The 24,216-nt window shown below is 44.3% G+C and overlaps 1 protein-coding gene across 5 annotated transcripts in view; it reads right to left on the minus strand.

Moving 5' to 3' along the window:
- Positions 1 to 24,216, minus strand: part of TMEM255B (transmembrane protein 255B) — a 143,907-nt gene that overhangs the window by 13,088 nt on the left and 106,603 nt on the right. For all 5 annotated transcript variants that reach the window (XM_029604623.1, XM_029604627.1, XM_029604624.1 and 2 more), the window contains 3 exons: positions 14,302 to 14,387; positions 10,958 to 11,117; positions 9,282 to 9,425 (listed from right to left, as the gene is read on the minus strand). In XM_029604623.1, coding sequence (XP_029460483.1) covers positions 9,282 to 9,425; positions 10,958 to 11,117; positions 14,302 to 14,387 — 390 coding nt within the window. The remainder of the gene's footprint in view (positions 1 to 9,281; positions 9,426 to 10,957; positions 11,118 to 14,301; positions 14,388 to 24,216) is intronic.

Genomic DNA, 24,216 nt, shown 5'->3' on the forward strand with positions numbered 1-24,216 from the left:
TTCCATCCTTTCAGAATGAAGAAAAATACCTTTCACCAAATCCGGCAATCCATCTGTGCTGGTTATGCATAAGTTAGTGCTTACATAATGTTGCGATCCTACTCACGGCAAGGCTGCGAGTAGGCTCTTACCTTTCTTCAGGCCAGCCTGCCCGACCCCCGATGTCATCGTCCCAGCATGGCAGGAGCCGTGCCAGGATTCCCTATCGTGGCAGGAGGCTGCTATCGTGCCGGCACGGCAGGTGCCGAACCGGGGCTCTCCCTCATGGCATGGAACCACGCCGGTCCTTCTCTCGCGGCCCGGAGGCCACCATCTTCTAGCAGGCCTGGAGGCCTGTCCTCACGCGGCAGGAGCCGCCGACACCAGGAGCCGCGCCAGGTCTTCCTCTTCGGCTTAGAGGCCACCAACGTCTTCGGTGCGGCTGGGACCGCCTTCTTCATCTTCGCGGCCCGGAGGCCACAGTCACCAATGTTTCCCGCGGCATGGAGGCCTTCCTGTGGCTGGACTCCATCTCCAACTACGAGGTCTGCTCAGAGGCCTAGTTCCTGCTCCAGCTCCTCCTCTCCGGCAGGCCCGCTGTCCAGGGTCCTGCACCTCTCCTGCTTCCTCCTTAGGCGCGGGGCCGCGCCTCCTGGCCTGATTTAAAGGGCCAGTGAGGGAGTGGGCCCTGAGTGACCTCATGTCCTGGATCTGCCTTCTTCAGCCTACAAAAGGCTCCTCAGGTCAGTCCTTCCTCGCCTTCACAAGGAGCACGTCCTCCTTAGGACTTCACGTCTTCCAGCTTCTCCAAGGCACTATGTTCTATGTGGGATCCCTCTTCGTCTAGATGTCTTCGTTCCTTGGTCTCTCATCTTTATCCTTATAGAAACATAGAAACATAGAAATGACGGCAGAAGAAGACCAAATGGCCCATCCAGTCTGCCCAGCAAGCTTCACATTTTTTTCTCATACTTATCTGTTTCTCTTAGCTCTTTGGTTCTATTTCCCTTCCACCCCCACCATTAATGTAGAGAGCAGTGATGGAGCTGCAACCAAGTGAAATATCAAGCTTGATTAGTTATGGGTAGTAGGGGAAGTAACCGCCGCAATAAGCAAGCTACACCCATGCTTATTTGTTTTACCCAGACTGTGTTGTTCAGCCCTTATTGGTTGTTTTTCTTCTCCCCTGCTGTTGAAGCAGGGAGCTATGCTGGATATGCTTGTAGTATCAGTTTTTCTTCTCCCCTGCCGTTGAAGCAGGGAGCTATGCTGGATATGCTTGTAGTATCAGTTTTTCTTCTCCCCTGCCGTTGAAGCAGAGAGCTATGCTGGATATGCGTGAAGTATCAGTTTTTCTTCTCCCCTGCCGTTGAAGCAGGATATGCATTGAAAGTGAAGTATCAGGCTTATTTGGTTTGGGGTAGTAACCGCCGTAACAAGCCAGCTACTCCCCGCTTTGTGAGTGCGAATCCTTTTTTCTTCTCCCCTGCCGTTGAAGCAGAGAGCTATGCTGGATATGCGTGAAGTATCAGTTTTTCTTCTCCCCTGCCGTTGAAGCAGAGAGCTATGCTGGATATGCGTGAAGTATCAGTTTTTCTTCTCCCCTGCCGTTGAAGCAGAGAGCTATGCTGGATATGCGTGAAGTATCAGTTTTTCTTCTCCCCTGCCGTTGAAGCAGAGAGCTATGCTGGATATGCGTGAAGTATCAGGTTTTCTTCTCCCCTGCCGTTGAATCCTTGTCCCAGATGTTCTCCATTGATGTTCCGTTCCAGCCTGATGTCTTTGTCCTTGTTCCAGATGTTCTCCATTGATGTTCCGTTCCAGCCTGATGTCTTTGTCCAGGTGCTAGATGTCCTCAGCTCCATTCTGACCCGTCCCTCGTGGTCCGCGACCAGTCCAGCTGGGTTGAGTAGGGCACGTAGTGGCCCAGTGGTCCGCGACCACCCCTGCTGGGGTGTGTAGGGTGCGGGTGGGTCTTCCATCTGACGGTGCCATGGAGTCATCCCATCCCTTGTCTGACCTGCCTTGTTCCTGATCCTGATCTGTTTCCTGATTGGCAGCGCAAGCCTCTGGGATCTTCTGTTGCTCCTGGTTCCATCCTCTGATCTGGTCTGTCTCCGAGCCTTCACTTTGAGTTCTGCATGCCGAGCCTTGGAGCCTGGGGTTCTGATCCTGTCCGGGTCTTTGGGTTCTTGTCTCTGCTTCTGCCCTTGCCCTCTGTCCTCGAATGAACTCTGCCTTCCCTGTTCTTGGCGTGGTCCACGCCTGGCCTTAGTTGGCTGTGGAGGGCACGCTTCAGCACAGGCCCTGAGTCTTTGTCTGCCTTGCCACGCCTGAGTCTTCGTTTTCCTCAAACACCTGAGTCTTCGTCTTCCTCAATGCCTGAGTCTTCAACTTGTGCCACATCTCTGTCCGCCCATAAACTCTGTCTGTCCTGCCGCTTCTCGCCTCTACCCAGCAGCTAGTCCGAAAGGGCTTGGAACGGTCGGAGAACCATTCAGAGACCACCATTGCGTTGGTGGCCTCACGGAAGCATGCAGGTCCGGTAGAGGGTCAGGAGCTCCAGCCTTCCAGTAGGGACGTCTCACCGCAAGGGCACACACTTCTTGTCCCGCAGTGGGGATCGCCCCCTAGCGCTCCCTTTATCATGATTGCAACACATAATCTCCATTTAGAGAAACTATTTCAGCAGCCAGTTCTTGAATGAACTCTTGAATAAAGAGGTCTTTCTTCGGTTTTCCATCCTCTGCTTTTATCTCTGCCTGATAATGTTCTCTTGGGCTCTCACCAAAAGGAGAATTCTCCCTAATGTTCATCTTTGACAGCTCCATTTCTACAAATGAATCTTCCTTTACTGGCAGTTCTTCAGTAAGGACTTTTTCCATGTCTTCTATTTCTGGGAGAAAATGTTTACCTAAATGAGGCTCACCTATTACCATAACAGGCTCTTTCCATGATGGTACTTCTTCAGAGGGGCTTTCTATGGCAACAGAATGGGCCCTCTCTTCTCCAGAAGAGTTTAACTCTTCCCTTTCTATTTGCAAGGAGTAATGATTCTCCATAGCAATGTCCACTACCGGAACTCCCATGCACCAGGCCTTAAAAGAGGATTCCTCTGTCCTCTTTGCCAGAGTTTATTCTGGTATCAGCTGCTTTTGGTATATCTTCTCCTCCTTTCTTGCAGAAGGCATTTCCTCTGTGTTTATTTTGTTCTGCCATTTCTCTGTAAACCATTGGATCCTCAGTCTCATGTCAACTATCATTTCTTCACTCATTTTCCTCTTGCTCGGCTAGTTTGTCGGAACCAAGCCATTCTGTTTGGAATCTTTTAAGGCAAGAACAATCTGCCATCAACTTCTCTTTCTGTGTTTCTTCTTCAGGTTCCCATATATAGGATGATCCTTGCTGGATCTGACTTCCTTTCTTCTTCACTTGCTGTTATATTTTTCTGCAGAAATATCTCCTTCATCTAAGTTTGTTTCAGGGCTCTCATTCAATTTTCCTTCCCCTTCTGTAAGCCACTGATATTGCATTTTTTATCTCCTGCAATTTCCATTGATTTTCTTCTCTGTCTTCCACAGGCAGGTAACTCTATTTCTTCAGTAAGCCTTTTTATTTCTTTCTTCATGAAGCACAGAAATTCTTTTCTTTCTTAAAAATATGCCAATCTTCTTCCTGTTGTCTTCTTTTCTCCTTTTGAGACCCTTCCTTATGGTACATGTCCTCATTAAAGTCATAAGTTCTTCTTTCTGAGTTAAATACGTGCTTTCTAACAGAATTCCTTTTGTTGTCATTGGATAACATTGTTCTGCAATATCTACTAGTATGTCTTATTCATGATGCCAATTCTTTAAACCCCCCCCCCCCCTCCTTCACAGCCTGACTACCCTCCTGCTATCAGTGGCTGAGATTTCCAGCTGCTTTCAGTGGGGTGTCACTAGATGATGTCACAAAGGGGATAGTTAAGAGGATTACTCTCCTTTCATCCAGATCTCCTTACCAGGACTAGAGGGATGTACCCACCTGAGCAGTCCCTCGGAGGTAGAGGAGAAAGGCAGAGTTTTTGGTAAATGAAAGTAATTGTAATTATTTTAAAACAGTTATCCAACAATATATATTCACTAATATATATTTATAATATAAGACGCTTATTCTATATATATGTTCAATGTTATTCTTCAAGTTACTCAATACAACACTTATATATATATATATATATATATATATATATATAAAAAATTAAATGCTATTTTTTCCTCTAAGTATTTTAACCTCAATAACTTCAACTAGAATATAGACAACTAACTCCTGGCAAAACTGCTATCAAATAAGTATAAATTCTTTACTGAAATTTTTAAATCATGCAGCAAATTTTCTTTAATGTATATTTCAAAGGATTGATCATTTGAGTGTCTTTTAGGTCTGTGATTCCACAACGGTGTCCATCAGAGTACCTCCATCTGGGTAAGTATTTTATTTTATTTTTTTCTCTGTCGTGTATATAAATGTATCTCTCTTCTTTCTGCTACTCGAATGTTAAAATTTCTCTCTCTTTCTGTCTCTTATAACTTATGTCGGTGGTAGCACTAGTGTTGGTGAGTGCACACACTTATCTTTATCTTGATCCTTTTCCTCCTTGCTATTCTGATGACATTTTCCTCTTCTTTTTTCTTCTCCGTTTCTTCTTCCTACTACCTGATCTTTAAACAACTCAAAAAACGAGTCGAACTCCCTACCTACATCAGCAAATCTTCCACAGACTAGGTAAGTATGTGAGTTCCCTCAGTATATTCTCTATTGACTTGCTGGAAACTGTATATAACTAATTAAAAAAAAAAAAAATTAAATAGCCCTAGCTAAGGGGAAGAACTGTGCTACACTCATTTGAGCGTTAGCACTTTTTCACACGTGGCACTTTTAACACTGAATAAATTTTCTATTTGTCACCTTTTGTAGCAAATAAGGCAAGGTGGTCTGGGTAAATAATTGCTACTGTTGAGTGCTACTACCAATAAACTGAGGGAAGATCTAGGTAGAAAATTGGTGTATATCAATGTACCATCAACTTTCTTGTTCCCTGAACAAGTTATATTTTCCTCTCTGACACTTACCCCACTTCTTGTCTTCCTCTCTATCCCCCCACCCTTTTGGCATAATGTAGTGACACCCCTTCCCCCCCTACATTGGCTCAGGTGCAATAATGAAATGGGGTTTCAGATGTTATTAGAGGGGTCACCCAATGAAGAAAACCAAGAAGGCGAGGGCAGAAAGGGAATTCTCCTTCCAACTAAGGGGGTTATTTTCTATCCGTATCACACACGAAAAGTCCCTTTTAGCGTGCGATAGCAAGCTGGGGGCGGAGTCGGGGAGGGGAGGAGGCGGATGCGGTTGTATCTTCGCTGGCGGCGATAAGGTAAACCAGTAGCGCGCCCAATAGCGCCACCTTTCATGGTGACGTTATCGGGTGCGAAAGCCGGCAGCGATAACATCGCGGTGGTGCGATGGCTGCCGGCTTTCGCAGGCCCCCCGTTACCGCTGGGATTCACCATTCTCTGCGAGAATGGAAAATCCAGGCCTATGTCTCCCTTAAAATGGAAAAATGGGTCCAAAAACCACCCAGCATGTCCTTCAGGGGTAGAGGGGGGAGGCAGAACCCAAATTACAAAAGCAAAATTTTAACATAACCAGATGAAAACCCTTAGAGCTTTCAAGATACTTCAAAATTGATGAATTTTAATTTCAAGCAATGTTGTATCTACAATGAATAATGTTGTATCTTCTATGAATAATGTCAACAACAAAACAGGATAACAGATGTTTATATACAAATATTAACGAATAAGAACATCTTTTTAATTTGTTTCTTAGCTCCAGGAACTAACAGAACCTGTTCTGAATATAAACCAAGATAACTATCAGATAAGTCCTCTATTAGTTCTCTCCTTTGTGGACTTTTAAAGATGAAAATTTAAGTCAATAGTCGTTTAAAGAAGCTGATTCTTTGTCTAAACTCTTTTAGATGTTAGTGGAACCAGCTGATGAATGATACTTTAAAAAGATTACTGGGAGACTTCTCTGGTAGGTATTTTTGTATGTCTCTCTTGTATGTCTCCTTTTACATTTTTTGTCGCTATTTGACTCTGTTTCTTTAATCTCCTTCTTTCTCTCTCACACTCTCTCTCTCTCTTTCTCTCTGTGATGTTCACTGTTGCCTTCTCTGTTTGTGAGTGTCCTTTCTTTAAACTATCTGAAGGTAGAAATAGCTGTTGGTCTAATTAGACTTTCTGGTGGCTGACGTGTCAATGTATACTTATATGTGTCCTTATTTGAGTATTTTAAGTGTGATGTGCTGGTGTTAGGGTGCGCTGGTTCTTCATCCTCTCATCCAGTATGGGGTTCAATGATAGGAGTCGCTGTTTGAGTTCGCTGCTTTATTAGCTGAAAAGCCCTGATAGATTCTATCTCAGTTCTTTTTATCAAAATGTGCTGAACTTCTCCTATGCTGTACTTTAAATAAATGAAGAACAGGATTCTTGACTACACTAATGCATAAAAGTCTTCTGGTCAGGGAAACTAAAGTGTATGCTAAGCATTATCTCACCGGCTTGGTGTCACTTAATACTACCTATGGCCTCAAGAAAATAAATGATAATTAAGTATCCCTATGTATAACAGGACAAAGAGGAAGGTTTTGGCATATATACTGGTAGTGCTGATTCAGACACACAGAAAATTTCCTCTCACTCTGTATGCTTAGACTGTCTCCGCTCAAGGTTGTCGCAAAATTTTAAATTTGTAACTTATGCAGGTAATACAAGTGCAGCTTTGGATTGCAATGTGACTTTTATGTCCTGCCACTGTGAATTATCCTGCACTTCTTTATTCTCCGGACACACAAGTGTTTCATTCTAGAACACCTTTGATCCTTTTATACTGAAGCTGCATAAAAGACACAGATCACTATTTCCTCCCTCTGTGTTTCTGTTTCTTTTTTCACTTGTGGTATAAAAAAAAATTGCTTTCACATAAATCCTCCTTTCCTGAATTTAGAATATCAGATTTGCTTAACTTTACAATTTTAGTAATAAACCAGCTTTAAGATTAGGAAGGCTTATTTAAAGAAGAGGTGGGCTCTTCCCTTGCTTTCTCATACAGCTTCTTTATGTTATCTGGGATTCTACTGGTGATAATAACAATATCCCAGAGCGATATTACTTCAAAGAAGTCGCAAAGTATTTTATCCCCAAATAATGGTTATAGGCTAGGGTACCAGTGTAACTCACAGGCTAGAGACTTTTTTTTTTTTTTTCAAAAGTGATACTCTCACACTTCCAGGTTTCCTTAGCCTTTCACATTTTTTCTAACAAATTCCAGGAAAATATTCTGCGGTTCCTGGCTAAAATTTATCTGCTTCTGTCCTGTCTCTTACCTGGCCAAACGTCTTCAAATTTGCATTTAACCACTGTAAGTTTCTCACACACACACACACACACACACACACACACACACACACACACATCCCATTCAATGTTAAATGTGCTTATACCTTCCCTCAATGTCCTATTTCCAGTAAAAATGGCACTTAGACTCTGTGAAAGGGTAGCTGCCTCTGAGTGCCTTGTCTGAGCTGTACCCCATGTTTCTCTCTCTTATGTGCTCTCCTCTCTCAAAATGATAGCATTCAGCATGGAATTCCCATCAGCTCTGGCATTAGCTGTGCTGCTTTTGCAAAATTAAAATATCGGAAGCTCTGCTCCTCTCTCCCGGCGAAGGGAAATGGGGGAAAGGGCACTCGCAACTGTCTGCACATCATCCCCATGCAGTAACATACTCGGTGAGAGAAATGGAAAAGCATGCCACATCCCAGCAATGCTATTTATTACAGCCCCAGGTTACATGTCTATGCTCACTCACCTCCCCCCTTCATCCTCTCCTCCAACCTCATGTCTTGTCTTTCTGCTGCAGGTAGAGCCTGGAAATTACTCAACAGCCTTTCCTCTGCAGTCACTGCTGTGGGCTGAGCACACCGCTTCGGCCCCACTTCCTGAGCCTAGCTCCATGTAATTGTCGCAATGCATGATGCTCTCTCAAGTCCCTAATTTTGAAAGGTACTAGCTGACACTCTCAAAACACTTGAGGGCAAAGAGCATTTATATACCCACACCCCTGTCTGCCCGACTTTTCCCCCCTCCTCCCAAGCCGGACCCGTAAGGCTACCTCTTAATCATCCTTGCTGCCTATGTCAGCCATTGCCTCTGGCTTCTTCCAGGTTTTCATGGCTGCCCCTGCCTCCTGCGGCCCACAAAGGCTAATGTATTTACAACTACAGCTCCCTCTGTCCTCCTGCCTGTGTGTCTGTCACTACCTGTTCCTTCTTGTGAGTTTTAGGGGAAAGCAACCAGCTGCCAAGAGTATGCATAGGCATGAGCCCTTTGCAAAATATCTAAATTAGGCTGCAGGAAGTGCCCCCTCGTGGCCACCAGTGGCCCAGCATAGGATCCAACAGTCAAATACCATTGTGTGGATCTAAGTGTATTATAATAGAGAAGCATGAATGTAATTTTTTTACGCCGAGTTATTTCCCCCTGTGGGTAACTCTGTGGTCCTGGGATATGTGCTGGCACAGTTTGCAAGATGATATCTGGTACAGTTTTGTACCATTTTCTTATTTTTTAAACTCTCTTTGAAGGTTGCCTATTCTGGCTATTGTTTCAGATTACGTAGTTGCCAAAAAGCTAGAATTGAAGGAGCAGGGAATAATTCTTTCACTGGTTCATCCTCCAGTAGTAGTAGCTGAGGGTCTTCTATGATTTTCCTTAGTTTTTCTAGCTGTGGGGGTTGTATGTTACTGCAAGGATTACCCACAGCATAATTTTTGTTGTTTTTAAAGGCCAATATAATAAACTGCATTAATGTTAACTCAGGCATTAATATGCATTAAATGCCTGCACTATCTGTTACAAAGAGTTAATATGCATTAACATCATTGCCAATGTGCATAAACTGGCTTTGTTACTGTTCATGCAAAACCTGTGCTAATGAGGGAATGAGATCCACAAATATGCAGAATGTCTCATTATATATTAGTGCGGTGAAAAATTGTGTGGATTAAAATGCACAACATGTAATGCAAACTCATTAAAGCAAAATACTTAACCATACCTATCTTGCTATCTAATCTATGTGTATGGATCTCACATTCTGTAGCCACATATTCAAAACAATGAGGTGTGGGATGTTTAGCCAATCCAGTTATTTGATTATCTAATCAACATGCAAATGACAAAAATAGACTACTGTACCTGAAGAGGTAATGGATAGGATGCATATGTAGGGATAGCTGAAGCAGAGGAGCAAAAACCAGCATAGGTAAGGATCTGCTGAGCTGGGTTGTACAAAATTTGAGGAGGAGGTGCAGAACTGAAGGCTATCTGGGAAAGAGATATCTGTTAAAGACAGAAAAGAAAACATGTTAGTAAAATGCAAAAAAAAATATAAACGCTAAAGCAAAAGTGAATTTTTTTCAGAAATGGTTTAGGTATTTCAATGATTAAACATTAATCGGTGGTTTACTCTTTCAAAAAGTACAAAGGAGCACACAATGAAGTTACTAGGTGATATTTAATATGAATGAGAGTGCAGGAGTAGCCTAGTGGTTAGAGCAGTGGGCTTTTCACCAGGGAGACCAGGGTTCAAATCCTTGTGATCTTGGGGAAGTCACTTTACCCTCTGTTGCCTCAGGGTCATTCATCAAAATGTGTTAAGGGCCACGATGCATGTGATGTGTATGCACATTCTGAAAATTTAGTCAAAGGGGCAGGGTTTATGAAAATGAGGGAAGTTTAACGTTGCGTGCGATAGCGTAACACCGGAAATAACTACACCTTTTTTCCTGGCGTTAAGCGATATGCCTGAAATGGGATTTGCAATATTTATTGCAAAACCCATTTTAGGCAGAGGGGAAGAGGAGAGAAGAGGAGTGGAGTGGACTGGAGTAGATAGAGAGGTGTTCCACCCCAGAGGCGCTATTAGTCATCTATTTACCAACTATAGAAGGGTCATCTAGTAACTCAAGGTAAGACTTTGGTGGTAGTCTAGGGTTTGGGGGGGCTAGTTTTACATGCATAGTCAGAGGTATGAGCTGCACAGTGCACATCAATAAATATTTGACTTGATTTGGAATGAGGAAAGGGACACAAAGATGAGATTTCTACAATGTACTTCACCCTAACTTAATAGCACCCAGGTAGAGCGTTCAAGCTAGGGTGAGAGTACATTGTAGAAATCTCATCTTTGTGTATCTTTCCTTATTTCAAGTCCCATCAAATCCTCACTGACGTGTACTGTGCTGTTCGTACGTCTGCCTGTGCAGGTAAAACTGTCCCCCAAAACCCTAGACCACCACTAAAACCTCACCTTGAGTTAGTAGATGACCCTCCTATAGTGGTATAAATAGATGACTAACATGGGGTAGATTTTAAAAGGTTGCACGTGGGCGAACATGTATGTGTGCTACCTGGCGTACGTAAATGTACCCCCGATTTTATAACTTGCATGCGCAAGTTATAAAATCAGGGGTGCGCGCGCCAAGCCACGCTGCCTTCCCCCGTTCCCTCCCCGTAACCTGACTTTCGCACCCTTTCCCCTAGCCCTACTCTAACCCCCCCCCCCCCCAAATTTTTGTTTTGTTTTACCTTTTGCACCTGCCTCTGTACAGACAAAAGTGTGAGAAGTGGAATATAAATCTAAATAAATAAAATACATAAAATAAATACATAAAATAAATGCGAGGACACAAATTAAAAACAAAAACGATGCAGCTAATAATTGGCATGGTTCTGGTTATCCTGAAAATCATGTCAGTCTTGAGGACCTCAAGATTGGATTTGACCGTCCTTATCTTAAAGACAGAAGGGTAATCAGCCATGCCAAGCCAAGGCAGCCCTTCCAGATTTTAAAAAGAATAAAACAGCCTTACCATGTCTTTGAATGCTCCAAGTATGGCAGCTGTGACAATTCCCAGGAATAAGCCAATGATGTTCAGGACGGTGGATGACCACAGGAGGCGGTATAAATGCACCACGTCCTGGCACTTGTTTACACCGACAAATTCATAGTAGCTAGTGGACTGTTCTGAACTAAAAAGGGGGGAGGTGGAGAAGAAAACAGGGATCAGTAGGAGAAGTAGTACTGATTATTACTATTGTTCTTTAGTTCTTGAATGCTCGTCCAATAAAGTGCTCAAAGCGCGTTACAATATGTCAAATAAACAGTTCAGAAAAAAAGATAAAACTTACATAAATACATCCATTGATCAGGACTTCTTCTTTCAGAAAGGTTTGCAATCGACTTTATTTGTGCAGGCGGCATATTTGACTGTGCACACTTTTCACAGGAGCAAGGTTCGTAAGTACTTTTCTACCCTTGAATTTCCCCAAAATTAGGTTATGGGATCCACGAGTACCCAGTACCCACAGAGCTGCAAGCCTCTCACGGGTTTCAGAGTTTCCCCCTAAAATGTTCACACACATATTGGCCACTTGCACCAAACCTTCTTCCCCCATAGGCACAAAGAGGACCATTTTGAAAGGGATTTAGTCAGGTAAAACCACCCTTGGGTGAAAACTGCCCTTCTCGCAGTGAGTAAAACACGCACGTGCTTTCACAATGCATGCTTTTTTTTTTTTATTGGAATAAAAAGGGGTGTTCCTGGCGGCATGGCGAAGTTGGGAGAAGAAACCGTACGCGCGGAACTGAATTTTCAAACTGGTGCGCGTTGCTTGGGCCCTTCCTGAACCACCGCCCGCAGAAACAGAAGGCGGAAAGAAGGCAGATACCGTGCGGGCAGTTTTTCAGAGGGGAATTTTGTGTGTTGCTTCCCTTTGAAAATTAGCTTCAAGGTCACTTGGGTACCACAGCGTCTATGTACTTCACAATAAAGTGGGCCACTGAAAATTAATCTCCCCCAAAATTGGAGAAAACCTTTCGCGCATCTGGCTCATTATGCTGTAAGAGCCAACCCCATCAGGTCCTGCCGAATGACGGCGGATGTTAAGAAGAGACGCAGACAATGTTCATATTAAGCACAAGCCCACTCCGGGTCAGCAGGAGAATTCCTCGAGCACAGCGAGGATTAAGCGCTGGCATCAGCCCCCACAGCCTGACAGAGCTTCTCAAAAGAAAGCAGAGCTCCCGGGGAGGCACATTTCACTTCACTTCCTCCTGAAAAACCGAATCTTAGCGAAAGTGACGAAGGAAGCAGATCTGAAAATCTGCTTATAAACGAATCCGACAAGCTAAGCGATTATCTATTTATTTATATACTTTTAATTTTTTTATTCCCCCCTTCAATCAACACACATCTGACCGAATTTTAAAAAGCCCGGCGCACGTAAAAAAATCTGTGCTTATGCCAATGGCTGAGCACCGTACGCGCCGCGTGCATTTTTCAAAAGGGCCCGGCCACGCGGGTGAGGGCGCGCCGGGTGTCCCGGGGAAGCACGCGCCGACAACCGACCGGCGAGTGTAAATTATTTCTGCTCCCGAGGAGCAGTAAGTAATAAAATAAAAAAAATTGAGGAAAGGTAGGTTAGGTTTAAGGGGGTGGGGAGGAGAGGGGAAGGGGAAGTTCCCTCCCAGTCCGCTCCTGGGAGGGAACCGGGGAAGGTCCGATCGCGTCGCTTGCGCGGACTTTGCAAAAAAATTCACACCCTTTGCGTGCGCCGCCGCCCGCACATGCGCGCCTGGACTATATAATCCGGCGCGCGCATGCACGCGTCCAACGGATTTTATAACGTGCACGTGCTGGCGCGCGCATGTTATAAAATCAGCCCGTCTGTGCGCGTGCTGGGAACCGCGCGCACCTTTTAAAATCTACCCCATTATTCCAAGTGGGTTGCAATGCTTAATTGGGTAATTGCCAGGTTCTTATGACTTGGATTGGCCACTGTTGGAAACAGGATGCTGGGCTTGATGGACCCTTGGTCTGACCCAGCATGGCAGGTTCTTATGTTCTTATGTATAAAATGTAAATTCAAGGGAACGTAACAATGAAACCACACTAGAGCAATTTTCAATAACTTTGCAAACCGGCTTTTCAACTGCTGGCCACGAGCATTAGAAAACTGATCGTGCATCGGCCTAGCGCCTAATAAACAGCTAATTGAAAAACGGGGCTAGTCGGTGTAAGCCCCAGTGATATAGCTGGGCTGTTGCTGACTGCATTCTCCAGCTCCATTAGTAAAGTATGAAGCAGGTTTTAGTGATATTGGGAAGCAGCTACAAATAGGGAGGGTAAATTTTAAAAGAAAGCAATGCTTTGTTCACAGAAATATCCTTATATAAAAGTGCCAGCCCGATACGCAGGTAAAGGTTCACACATAAGACCTCCATGCATGCACTTTTGCCGGCATTCGGCAGAGGCGTTCCGGGGACGGCAGGGGCAAGTTTTGTGCCAGGTTTTTGTTTGTGTGCATGATTTTTTATTTTAAGAAGTATGCAGGTACATTTTCAGGGCATGGCTAACTTGCAGCAAACAGCAGCTGAAATTGTGTGTGGGTGGTTTTGCTGGGACAAATTTCAAAGCGCATTGATGTGTGTAAATTCACTTTGAAAACTGAAAATTGGTGTAACTTGTTCATTTAGTAGCCCAGAAATTTATTTGGGCTTTTACAGAATTACTTTGCAAATTTCAATTGTGCCTAATCAAAACGAATCCTTAGAAATCTGAAGATACACAGCCTATCCGGCGCGCACAAATGCACACCCGGTTTTATAACATGCGTGCGCTGCTGCGCGCATGTTATAAAATTCGGGGTCGGCACGCACAAGAAGGTGCACACATGTGCACCTTGCGTGCGCCAAGCCCGAGGGGAGCCCCGATGGCTTTCCCTCCAAGGCCGCTCCGAAATCGGAGCGGCCTTGGAGGGAACTTTTTTTTTCGGGCCCCCCCCCCAATCTTCCCCTCCCTTCTGCTGTCTAACCCACCCCCCAGCCCTAACTAAATCCCCCCCCCTACTTTTGTTTCAAAAGTTACACCTGCCGGCTGGCAGCTGTGCCAGAGGACTCAGGAACGCCTCTGGCCCCGCCCATTTTTGAAAGCCCCGGGACATACATGTGTCCCGGGGCTTGTGCGTGCCGCCGAGCCTGTGCAAAATAGGCTCGGCGCACGCAGGGGCAGGTTTTCGGGGGGTTACGCGCGTATCTTACGCCCATAACCCTTTGAAAATCTACCCCAATGTTTTTTTTATTTTGCATGATATACGCAAGGGCATAAAGTTGATTGGGCTTGTAAGTTCCTTTTTATTGGTTGAATGCACTTACTTTTCACAGTTATAGAGTTCACAGCAGTAGCAGGTGTTACTTTTTACTTTCAGCAGGCATTTGCTATTTAAGGTAGTGCACATCACCTGAAGATGAAAAGAAGGAACACTGCATTAGATTTAACCTTTCATTTGTGTTCTTGCAAAAAATGTTAATAAAAAGCTAGATTTGAAAGCGTGGAACATATGCCTAGCAATAGATAAGTATATCATTTAGCAATAGATAAGCAATATATCATATATCATATAGCAATATATCATATATATCTTATATATATATATATATCATATAGCAATAGATAAGTATATCATATATCATATAGCAATATATCATATATATATATATATATCATATAGCAATAGATAAGTATACCATATAGCAATAGATAAGTATATCATTTAGCAATAGATAAGCAATATATCATATATCATATAGCAATATATCATATATATCTTATATATACCATATAGCAATAGATAAGTATATCATATAGCAATAGATAAGTATACCATATAGCAATAGATAAGCAATATATCATATAGCAATACATCATATATATCTTTATATATATGATATATATATTTATTTATTTATTTATTTATTTATTTATTTATTTATTAACTTTTATTTACCGACATTCGTGCAGCACATCATGCCGGTTTACAAAAAACTCAGGTGGGTGATACAATAAAACAATATATCATTTGCTATATGATATCTATTGCTATATGATATATATATCATATAGCAATAGATAAGTATATCATATAGCAATAGACAAGTATATCATAAGTATATCAGCCTTGTTCTACATTCCCTTTTGTAATGTAACTTTCGCTTTCAGTGTTAAATGGTTTTTCCCCCTAGTTTACTGTAAACCGGTACTATAAGACCTGGTCTTGAGCATCGGTATAGTAAAAGAATTTAAATAAATAAATAAATTTAAAATTTTGGAACAGAGGAAAAAATTACTACTTATATTTTTTTATATACAAGAAGTCTTTTATTGGTTAAATATGTTGTGGCAATTTAGGCTGGTGACTGGGAAAATTAGACTATTAACTTAAAACAGGTTTAAGTTGTCGGTAGGGATGTGCATTCATTAGAAACGAAACAGGAAATGACAACGGAATTTTCTATTTCACTTCCTCTTCTTTCTTCTTTAAAATGATGGCGTCTGCTGGGGATGCGCTGGAGTTAATTAACTCTGATGCCTTCCTCCTCAGTGAAGGGAGCCATTTTGGTGTATAGCAGTTTAGAAGGACAGAAGAAGAAAAGGATGGTGGCGAACAAGGTCTGAGCTCAGGCTGGGCCACGGGGCATCAGGCTTGGGTCCGTGCTGAGGTCCAGGCATTGAGACAACTCTGGACCTGGCCCAGGCTGGGAACCAGGCGTTGGCACCCAGCCTCCGGACTGGGCCCCGGGGTGAGCCTGCAACTTAGCCTATGCTGAGTCCCAGGTGTCCAGACCCAGTCTCTGGGCTAGGTATCAGGTCTGTGCCTAGGCTGAGGCCCAGGTGTCCAGACCCAGTCTCTGGGCTAGGTATCAGGTCTGTGCCTAGGGCTGAGGCCCAGGTGTCAGAACCCAGCCCCCAGAACAGGCCCTGGTGTAGGGTCTTGGCCCCGGCCCTGGCATCAGGACCAGGCCTCAGTCTGGCCTTTGCGTAGGGCCTAGGCCGAAGTCATAGTGACCTCAGGAGATTTCCCTGGACTGGGTAAGTGGGGGCCGAGGGAGGATCCTGGCCCTGGCATTTTTCTGGGTAGGAGAGATGGACGGCAGGGGCAGGAGGCCTTGGGAGGCCTCATTTCCTTTTTTTTTAATTTGTTTTTGGAGTGGGTTTTTTTTTTAATGTTTATTTTATTTTTGTAAACTAAAGAGAACAAAATAAACATTAAATAAATCAAAAGTCATGAAAAAAAACAAACACCTCAATAACAAAATTTTTTATTTTTTATTTTGTCTTTTCTATACCATCGTTAAGATGGATACCGTCACAACGGTTTACAGTAAGGCACATAAAAATAATGATGCTAAAATATATCAATTTACACGGGTGCCATAATGGTTCGGTAACATAGATTGTAAACAATAATAATTGGTATGTGATAGATCATGTCCAACTTTCTCTATCGGTTTTGAATACAAGACTAGCTTTATAATTGTAACTTTATCCTTTAGTGATGAACAAAAAATAAAAAATAAACACATATTGATTATGGTGGTGTGTGTGGGTGTTCAATTGTTCGTACCTTGCACCTCCCTGGGTTCTATTCCCCCTTCTCTTTTTGATAAGCTTGTTTAAAGAGCCAGGTTTTTAAGCTTTTTCTAAAGGTTTTGCTGTCTCTTTGTAATCTTAACTCCAAGGGCATGGTGTTCCATAGTATGGGTCCTGCCAAGGATAGCGCCCTTTCTCTTACTTGTGTTAGCCTTGCTGTTTTGGTTGATGGAATAGTTAGGAGTGCTTTGTTGGCTGATCTCAGGTTCTGTTCGGGACATGTACGCGAAGGGCTGTGTTCAGCCATTCTGCTTTTTCGTTATGTATTAATTTATGTATGGAGCATAGTGTTTTGTACTGTATTCTTTGCTCAATGGGTAGCCAATGTAACTCATCCAGGGTTTCTGTGATGTGGTCTCTTTTACTTTTACCGATCAAAATTCTTGCAGCTGTGTTTTGTAAAATTTGTAGCGGTCTTAGTGAGGTGTATGCTAGACCTAGGAGAAGGGCGTTAAATTTGGCCAGATGCACTGGCCAAATTTAAAAAATGAAACTTTTTTCCCAACACATCCCTATAGGTTAGTACTTATCCAGCTATCTGGGATAATCTGGCTAACTAGCTGCAAATTGTGTCAGATAGGTGGATAAATCAGTACTTACCTGGGTAAGTGGTGGCATCTGCTGCACTTACTCGGATAAGTCTATAGTTGTCCAGGTGAGCGATGGTAGCCTCTGCCGCTTACCCAAAGAACTTTCTGGATTTTTAAAACCTTTTTCCAATTTTTTTTAAGGGTTTTAAGAGTCCGGCAGTAGTGCAGGAAACTTAAACTCCAGCTCTGGCCCAGCGGTTAAGTTTCCAGCACTAAGAAAGGTGCACGGGCCAAATGCAGTCTCTCTCTGTATTGGGAAGTTGGGGCACCTAATGGTGGCTGATGAAGGATTCAAATGCTGAAGCTAAGCCAGTTTTATAATGCATAAGGATTATATAAAATTGCAAAAAAAAAAAAAAAAAAGGCACAGAAGTGAGTAAATGTCTGACCAATGATTAAAAAGAAGGCAAAGAAGGCTATAGTGCCTATTATGAATGGTCATTAATATGTATTAAAATATACGGGTGAATTTTAAAAGCCCTACACATGGCAAATCTGGGAGATATGCGCGTGACTGGGACGCGCGCAGGCCGCGCGGATTATAAGAGGCCCGCAGCCACGTGCGTATCTCCCGGTACGCGCATTGGAAAGGATTTCACAAAAAGGGGCGGGGTCTGGATGGGGAATGGGCAGGCTGGGACAGCGCCATTAAGTCCGAGTCGCGCACAAGTACATGCCATTATCCGACAACCACGTAAGTTGCTGTTGCTATGGACTGCGGGTACGTAGTAAAATAAAAAAATTTAAAGGTAGATTTTAAGAGTCGCGCGCTGATGCGCGCACATGGACACACTAATTTTATAATGTGCACATCTATGCGGATAGCGGGTTTTATAACATGCGCGACTCTTAAAATCTACCTTATAGGTGGGAGGTTTGCTATTCATCACTTGGTGTGCTACAAGAAGAACATAAGGTGCATATGATTTTATGTTTTGTTGTTCTGTTTTTATTGTTTTATATTGATATTATCAGCTTAGCATGATTTTATTTTTATAAGTAGAGTATAAATATTTTAAATAAATAAATAAATAAAATCCATCTCGTTTAGAACTTGAGCTATTCCTGCATCATTTTCATCAAACCAGTCCCGGTGTTTCCTTTTAATGAAGCCAAGAACATCGGCATTTGCAAAGTAGGTTGCACTGTGAAATTTGCTCCATGCTGTTTCATATTCTGGATGTCAGAGCTTGGGAGCAGTGTAGCCAGTTTATGTTACAACTCCTCCTGAATTCTTAGATCTAAGTTTAGCAATGTTTAAATTCTCTGAAAGTTTTTGTCTGTGATGCTGCTTATTTTGGCTACACATGGTGGGATATTTGACTCCTGACATGTCTGTGATCGAACCAGCAATCTGCACTTCTTATAGCTCAGGTAGCCTTTACATGAGGGCTTCCCAACCTGTGGGTCAGGACCCCAAATCGGGGTCACAAAACCGTCGGCTCAGGTAAGAAGTGTTTCAAATGGCCGCACTCTTCAATCACCAGCACCAGCAGCAGCAGCATTAATAGTGAAAGTCAATGTGTGGAGCCTGTGAGCCAGCCTGCACTCACAGGCTCTGCTGTGGCACTGCCCTTGCATGAGTTTCTGTGCTTTCAGGAAGCCATGCACAAGGAGGGAAGTAAGGCCACTGAGCTTCTACTAGCCCAATTGCCTCGTGCTGTTTTTCATTACTAATGCTGTTGCTGCCACTTGCAGATCTCAATCAGGCTAGGGACCAGCTATGAGGGAGGGGAGGGCTGAGTGGGTATAAGTCCATGAAGATTGCCACTGCTCTTCTCTCCTCATCCACCACTAATCCTACCCAAGAGAATAGCCTTGCCTCTGTCGTCAGCCTGACTTCTCTTCCCACCAGCTGTCATCCATTTGGCCAAGGCTAAAAGGAAAATGCTGCGCCGATCCTGGTCAGGGGGGATGTTTGGAGAAGGGTCTATTTGAAAGTAGAGATGAGATGTAAGAGAGATTTGAGGTTTGGATAAGGTAGAGAAGGATTGGCTGTGGAGGGTGAGATGGAGGAATGACAGAAGATCAACTGGGGATGTAAGATCAAGTCGAAGCGAGGAGGGGATCAGCAGGGAGGAGTGTGAAAGAAGGATTGCATGGGAGGCCAGGAGATGGGGATGAAAGTCAGGAGGGAATGAGGGATAAGGTAACAGTGAGGTGATGACAAGAGGATCAGTTAGAGGTTTATAAGAAGTGCTTGGGGTTAAGAGAGAATCAGCTGGTGGGATGCGATAAGAACTGGAGGAAGTGAGGGAGAGAACAGGGAAAAGCTGGGGAGGTAAGAGGAACAAGAGGGTAAGAGAGGGGTCCACTGGAGGGAAATTGATAAGAGTGTGGGAGAAGGTGATAATGATTGTGTTACGATTCCTCCTGTAGCTGTGCCACAGGAGGCCTCTCACCTTTTCTCTGGAGGCCGCACCGAATCTGGGGCCTTGCCTGGACAGTCTATCCCGGTTTTGCTCCATGGCCTGGGAGGCCTTCCTTGCCATCTGGGCCTGCCTGAGGCCTGCTCTGCTTCCTCCTGGTTTGGGCCTCGCTCCATCTTCCTAAGAGGCCAGCCCGCAGCTCTTCTCTCTAGTTATAGGGCCAGCTGGATGTGGCCCATCTAAACTCCACCCAGGGAGTTGCCTGCTTCCTGCACTATAAAAGGATTTCTCGCTCAGTTCTGCTTTGCCTTGCATTGGAGTTACTTGCTCCTGGATGTCTTGCCTTCCAGCACTCCATCAGGCCTTTGTTCTTCGTTGGAGCTCCATGTATCGTCTTGATGTCAGTGATCCTGTCCTGATGTTCCTCGCCTGTTCCTGATGTCCTGCATCCCAGGTTCCTCGTCGCCTCCTTTCCTGGCGTGCCATGCCGTGGTCCATGACCAGCCCATAGGTAGTAGCTGTGTAGGGCGCTCATGGTACAAGGCCATCTTCCCCTGCGCAAGTACAAGCCTCTGGAAGACTTTTGCTTCGGTCCTGAGGTGTCTTTGAATCCTTGCTTGCTTCCGTCCCGGTCTTCGGAGTTCCTTGCATTGCGACCGTCCATGCCTGACTGAACTTGTGCCATTCCAGCATGGTCCGCGACCAGCCTAGGATGGGCTGTGTAGGGAGCACCTTGGTACAGGCTTCTACCGAATCTTCGCCATGTTCTGGTTTTCATCCATTCCATACCTCATCTGGAGCCTGCTTCGCATTCAAGCATGGTCCGCGACCAGCCCATGGGTAGTGGCTGTGTAGGGCACGCTGCTTCGCAGTCTCAACCAAGTACTTGATCCTGCTTCTGAATACCTTTACCTGCAGTACCTTGCTTCTGAACCTTCGTCCAAAATCCTTGCACGAGTCTTCATCTGCGCACTCAAGTGAGTCTTCGTCTGTACCTCCAAGTTCCTCGTCTACGTCTAGAGTCTCTATGTTCCAGAGCCTTCGTCTGCCCTCGTCCGTAGTCCGGCCTGCTGCTTCTTGTCATTCCTTGTGGCAGGTCCGAAAGGGCTGGGAACGGTCAGAGGACTGTTCAAGAACCAACACCAATGTGTTGGCTCCAAAAGCATGCAGGTCTGGCAGAGGGTCAGACTGTCCGTCTCCACCCATACTGGGACACGTTTTGCCAACCCTCGGTGCTGCCTTGGAGTTCTCTAGGGTCGTGCCGAGGCCCAAGGGCACACAATCCCCTCAAGCTGGGATCGCTCTCCCAGTGCTCCCCTTCTGTAAGAGATTGCTAGTTGGAGGGGGAACCTCACCCCTGCTAATTTGTTTTGGTCGTCCTCTGGGTTCATGTGAATTTTCAAGTGATAAAACAGAGTCACATTGGCTAAACATTTGGGAAGCCCCGCTTTATGTGACTAATTTTCCTCTGTCTGACAATGATGTAGTCCAGAAAATGCCATTGTTTGGAACAGGGTTGGATCCAGGTAGTCTTTTACTTGTTTAGCTGCTGGAACATGGTGTTAGTGATTGCAAGTTTATGTTCAGGGCATTTTGACAGTAGCAGGAGACCATTTGAGTTAGCTTTGCCAATGCCATAGTCCCTCGGCACTTTGTTCCATTAAGCTACATCATAAGCCAACTCTGGCACTGACATCCATCAATGTGTATCGATTTTTTTTTTTTATTATGAGGGATGTCTTTTATGTCTCTGGCCATCTGCTCATAGAAGGCATCCTTGACATCTTCAGCTTGATTCTTTTTGGAAGTTTGTCCAAATTACTACTTATTAACATATACAAATGGCAAAGCTCACTTCAGTTGTTCTCAATTTCTGTTAGGTTTCCCCATCCAGTAGAATATGTTGCCTGTACCAAGCTCTGCCAGGCTTGACTCCTCTGAGTTGCACTTAGTGCTGCTATATCGATGTTGTATTTCTTAAGCATCCCGAGGGCTGTGTGCCTCTGCTCTTGTGTCATTGTCAATCAATGCACAGATTCCATGTAGCAAAGTGCAATACTGTATTTGGGTTTTTTTGATTGCCTTGTTAGATGTCCATCTAGGAGCAGTGACCTATGGATAAGGAGGGCAATTTTTAGGGACCCTTACAGTACCTGTCCCCATGTGGAGAAAGTATTTAGAAAAATGCAGCACATGATCAAATATGTGTGCATATTAAGACAAGCAAAATGTAGAGCAGAGTTTCCCCAACCTGTCCTGGAAGACCCCCAACCAGTTGGGTTTTCAGGATATCCACAATGAAATATGTATGAGATAAATTTGCATATACTGCCTTCATCGCATACAAATTTTAATTGATGCATATTCATTGTGGATATCCTGAAAACCCCGACTGGCTGCTACCTCCCAGGACAGGTTTGGGAACCTCTACTGTAGAGTAAAATAAAGAAAATAAAGAAGATAGGCAAGAAATGATGCTGTAATTCAGTGGTGTTATCAAACTAACGGGCTGATTCAGTATGGTGTGCTCAGCCGAGCGCCCCTTTAGCCCCGGCCTGGCTGCACATTTTCGATTCGCTATTTTTACCCCTTGTACAGTAAGGGGTAATAGCGTGTCGAAAACATGCGGCCAACCCCCCCCCCTCCCCGAAACTAATAGCGCCCGCAACATGCAAATGCATATTGATGGCCCTATTAGTTATTCCCGCGCGATACAGAAAGTAAAATGTGCAGCCAAGCCGCACATTTTACTTTCAGAAATTAGCGCCTACCCAAAGGCAGAAATTAATTTCAGCCGGCACAGGGAAAGTCCACAGAAAAGCAGAAAAAGCTGCTTTTCTGTACACTCTCCGACTTAATATCATGGCGATATTAAGTCAGAGGCCCCAAAATTTAAAAAAAATTTAAAATCTGCCCGCGGGTTGGAAGACGGACGCTCAATTTAGCCGGCGTCCGTTTTCCGAACCCGTGGCTGTCGGCGGGTTTGAGAACCGATGCCGGTAAAATTAAGCGTCGGCTGTCAAACCCGCTGACATCCGCCGCTTCTGTCAAAAAGGAGGCGCTAGGGACGCGCTAATGTCCCTAGCGCCTCCTTTTACCGCGGGCCCTCATTTAAATACTCGATCGCGCGCCCAGGAGAGCGGCCCGGGCTCTCCCTTTACTGTACAGGCCCGTATGAACAGATCATGTCAGGGTCGTCTCAGAGATGGATCGTATCACAGCTACATGGCACATTTTGGATCTTTAATTCACACTTTGGGCCTTGTTCAATAAAGATGTTTTTTCCCCTTAAGCATAGAAGAGGGAAATGTCCTTTTCGAATAAGGCCTTTTATCTTTTTCCTTCAGGCCATGTGCAACAAAACACCAAACAGCTCTGTCTGGAAGGTTGCCATGTTTCTGTGCATACAAATAATACATCGCTTGCCGGAAACACTGTGCATAAAACAGAAGAGTAGGATTCATTTATCAATTTTCCCAACAGAGAAAGGTTAATAGTGGCTGCTCCAGAGATCTGTACTGGGACCGGTGTTACTTAACATATTTATTAACGACCTGGAAAAGGAAGCAATGAGTGAGATGATCAAATTTGCAGATGACATAAAATTACTCAAAGTAATTAAAGCACGAGAGCAGACTGTGAGGAATTACAGAAGGACCTTGTGAGATTAGGGAAATGGACATCTAAATGGCAGATGAAATTTACCGTGGACAAGTGAAAAGTGATAAACGTAGGTAAACAAAAAAAAAGAAAAAATCCCAAGTATGAGAATATTTTTCTAATTATTTAATCCAGGTAACTAAGCAGTTACCAGGGTAAAATGGGAATGAAAATTGCCTTCCTACTCCAAGGCGGGAGGGAGGACGGTGTGTGGCAAGAGAAGGGTGAAGCCGGCCAACAATGTCCCAGGATTTCAATTTGAAATCCCTGTGCATGGTTTAAGCTGTGGACTTTGTCTCTGCTGTAAAGTATTTATTATATTTTTTTAGATTTATATTCCACTTTTTTCAGCGCTTCAAAGTGAATTACATTCAGGTATTGTAGGTATTTCCCTATCCCCAGAGGGCTTACAGCGGGGCCTCCAATCATGGACGCCCGGATACAGGTGGGAAGGTCCATGCGGGGTCTGTAGAGAAGAACCATGGTGGAACGATATTTCAAATGACATTTGAAATGACAGGTACCAGCGCACTCTGGATACTGTATAGGCGCTGTATACCGCTCTATACAGTAAAATGGATTGCGAACGCCTAATCACTTCACTGACGCGTTTTGGATGCTCGTTTACCGTCACTTGGATTTGCGTCTAATTTGAATCCTGAATCGAGCGGCTTTGTGAACCAAAATGTGCGCGCGTCAAACGAGCAGGCACTGCCGCACTTTTTCTTACACGTCCTTACTGTATCGGCCTGTAAGTTCGTACCTGAGGTAATGGAGGGTAAAGCGACTTGGCCAAGGTCACAAGGAGCGACAGCAGGACTCGAACCCTGGTCTCCTGGTTGATAACCCACTGCTTTATCCACTCCTGCCGTTGAAGCTCTCTGCTTCAACGGCAGGGGAGAAGAAAAACTGCTACTTCACGCATATCCAGCAGAGCTCCCTGCTTCAACGGCAAGGGAGAAGAAAAAAGGATTCGCACTCACAAAGCGGGGAGTAGCTGGCTTGTTACGGCGGTTACTAC

Source organism: Rhinatrema bivittatum, chromosome 5, assembly GCF_901001135.1.
Source record: "Rhinatrema bivittatum chromosome 5, aRhiBiv1.1, whole genome shotgun sequence".
NCBI classification, from domain to species: Eukaryota; Metazoa; Chordata; class Amphibia; order Gymnophiona; family Rhinatrematidae; genus Rhinatrema; species Rhinatrema bivittatum.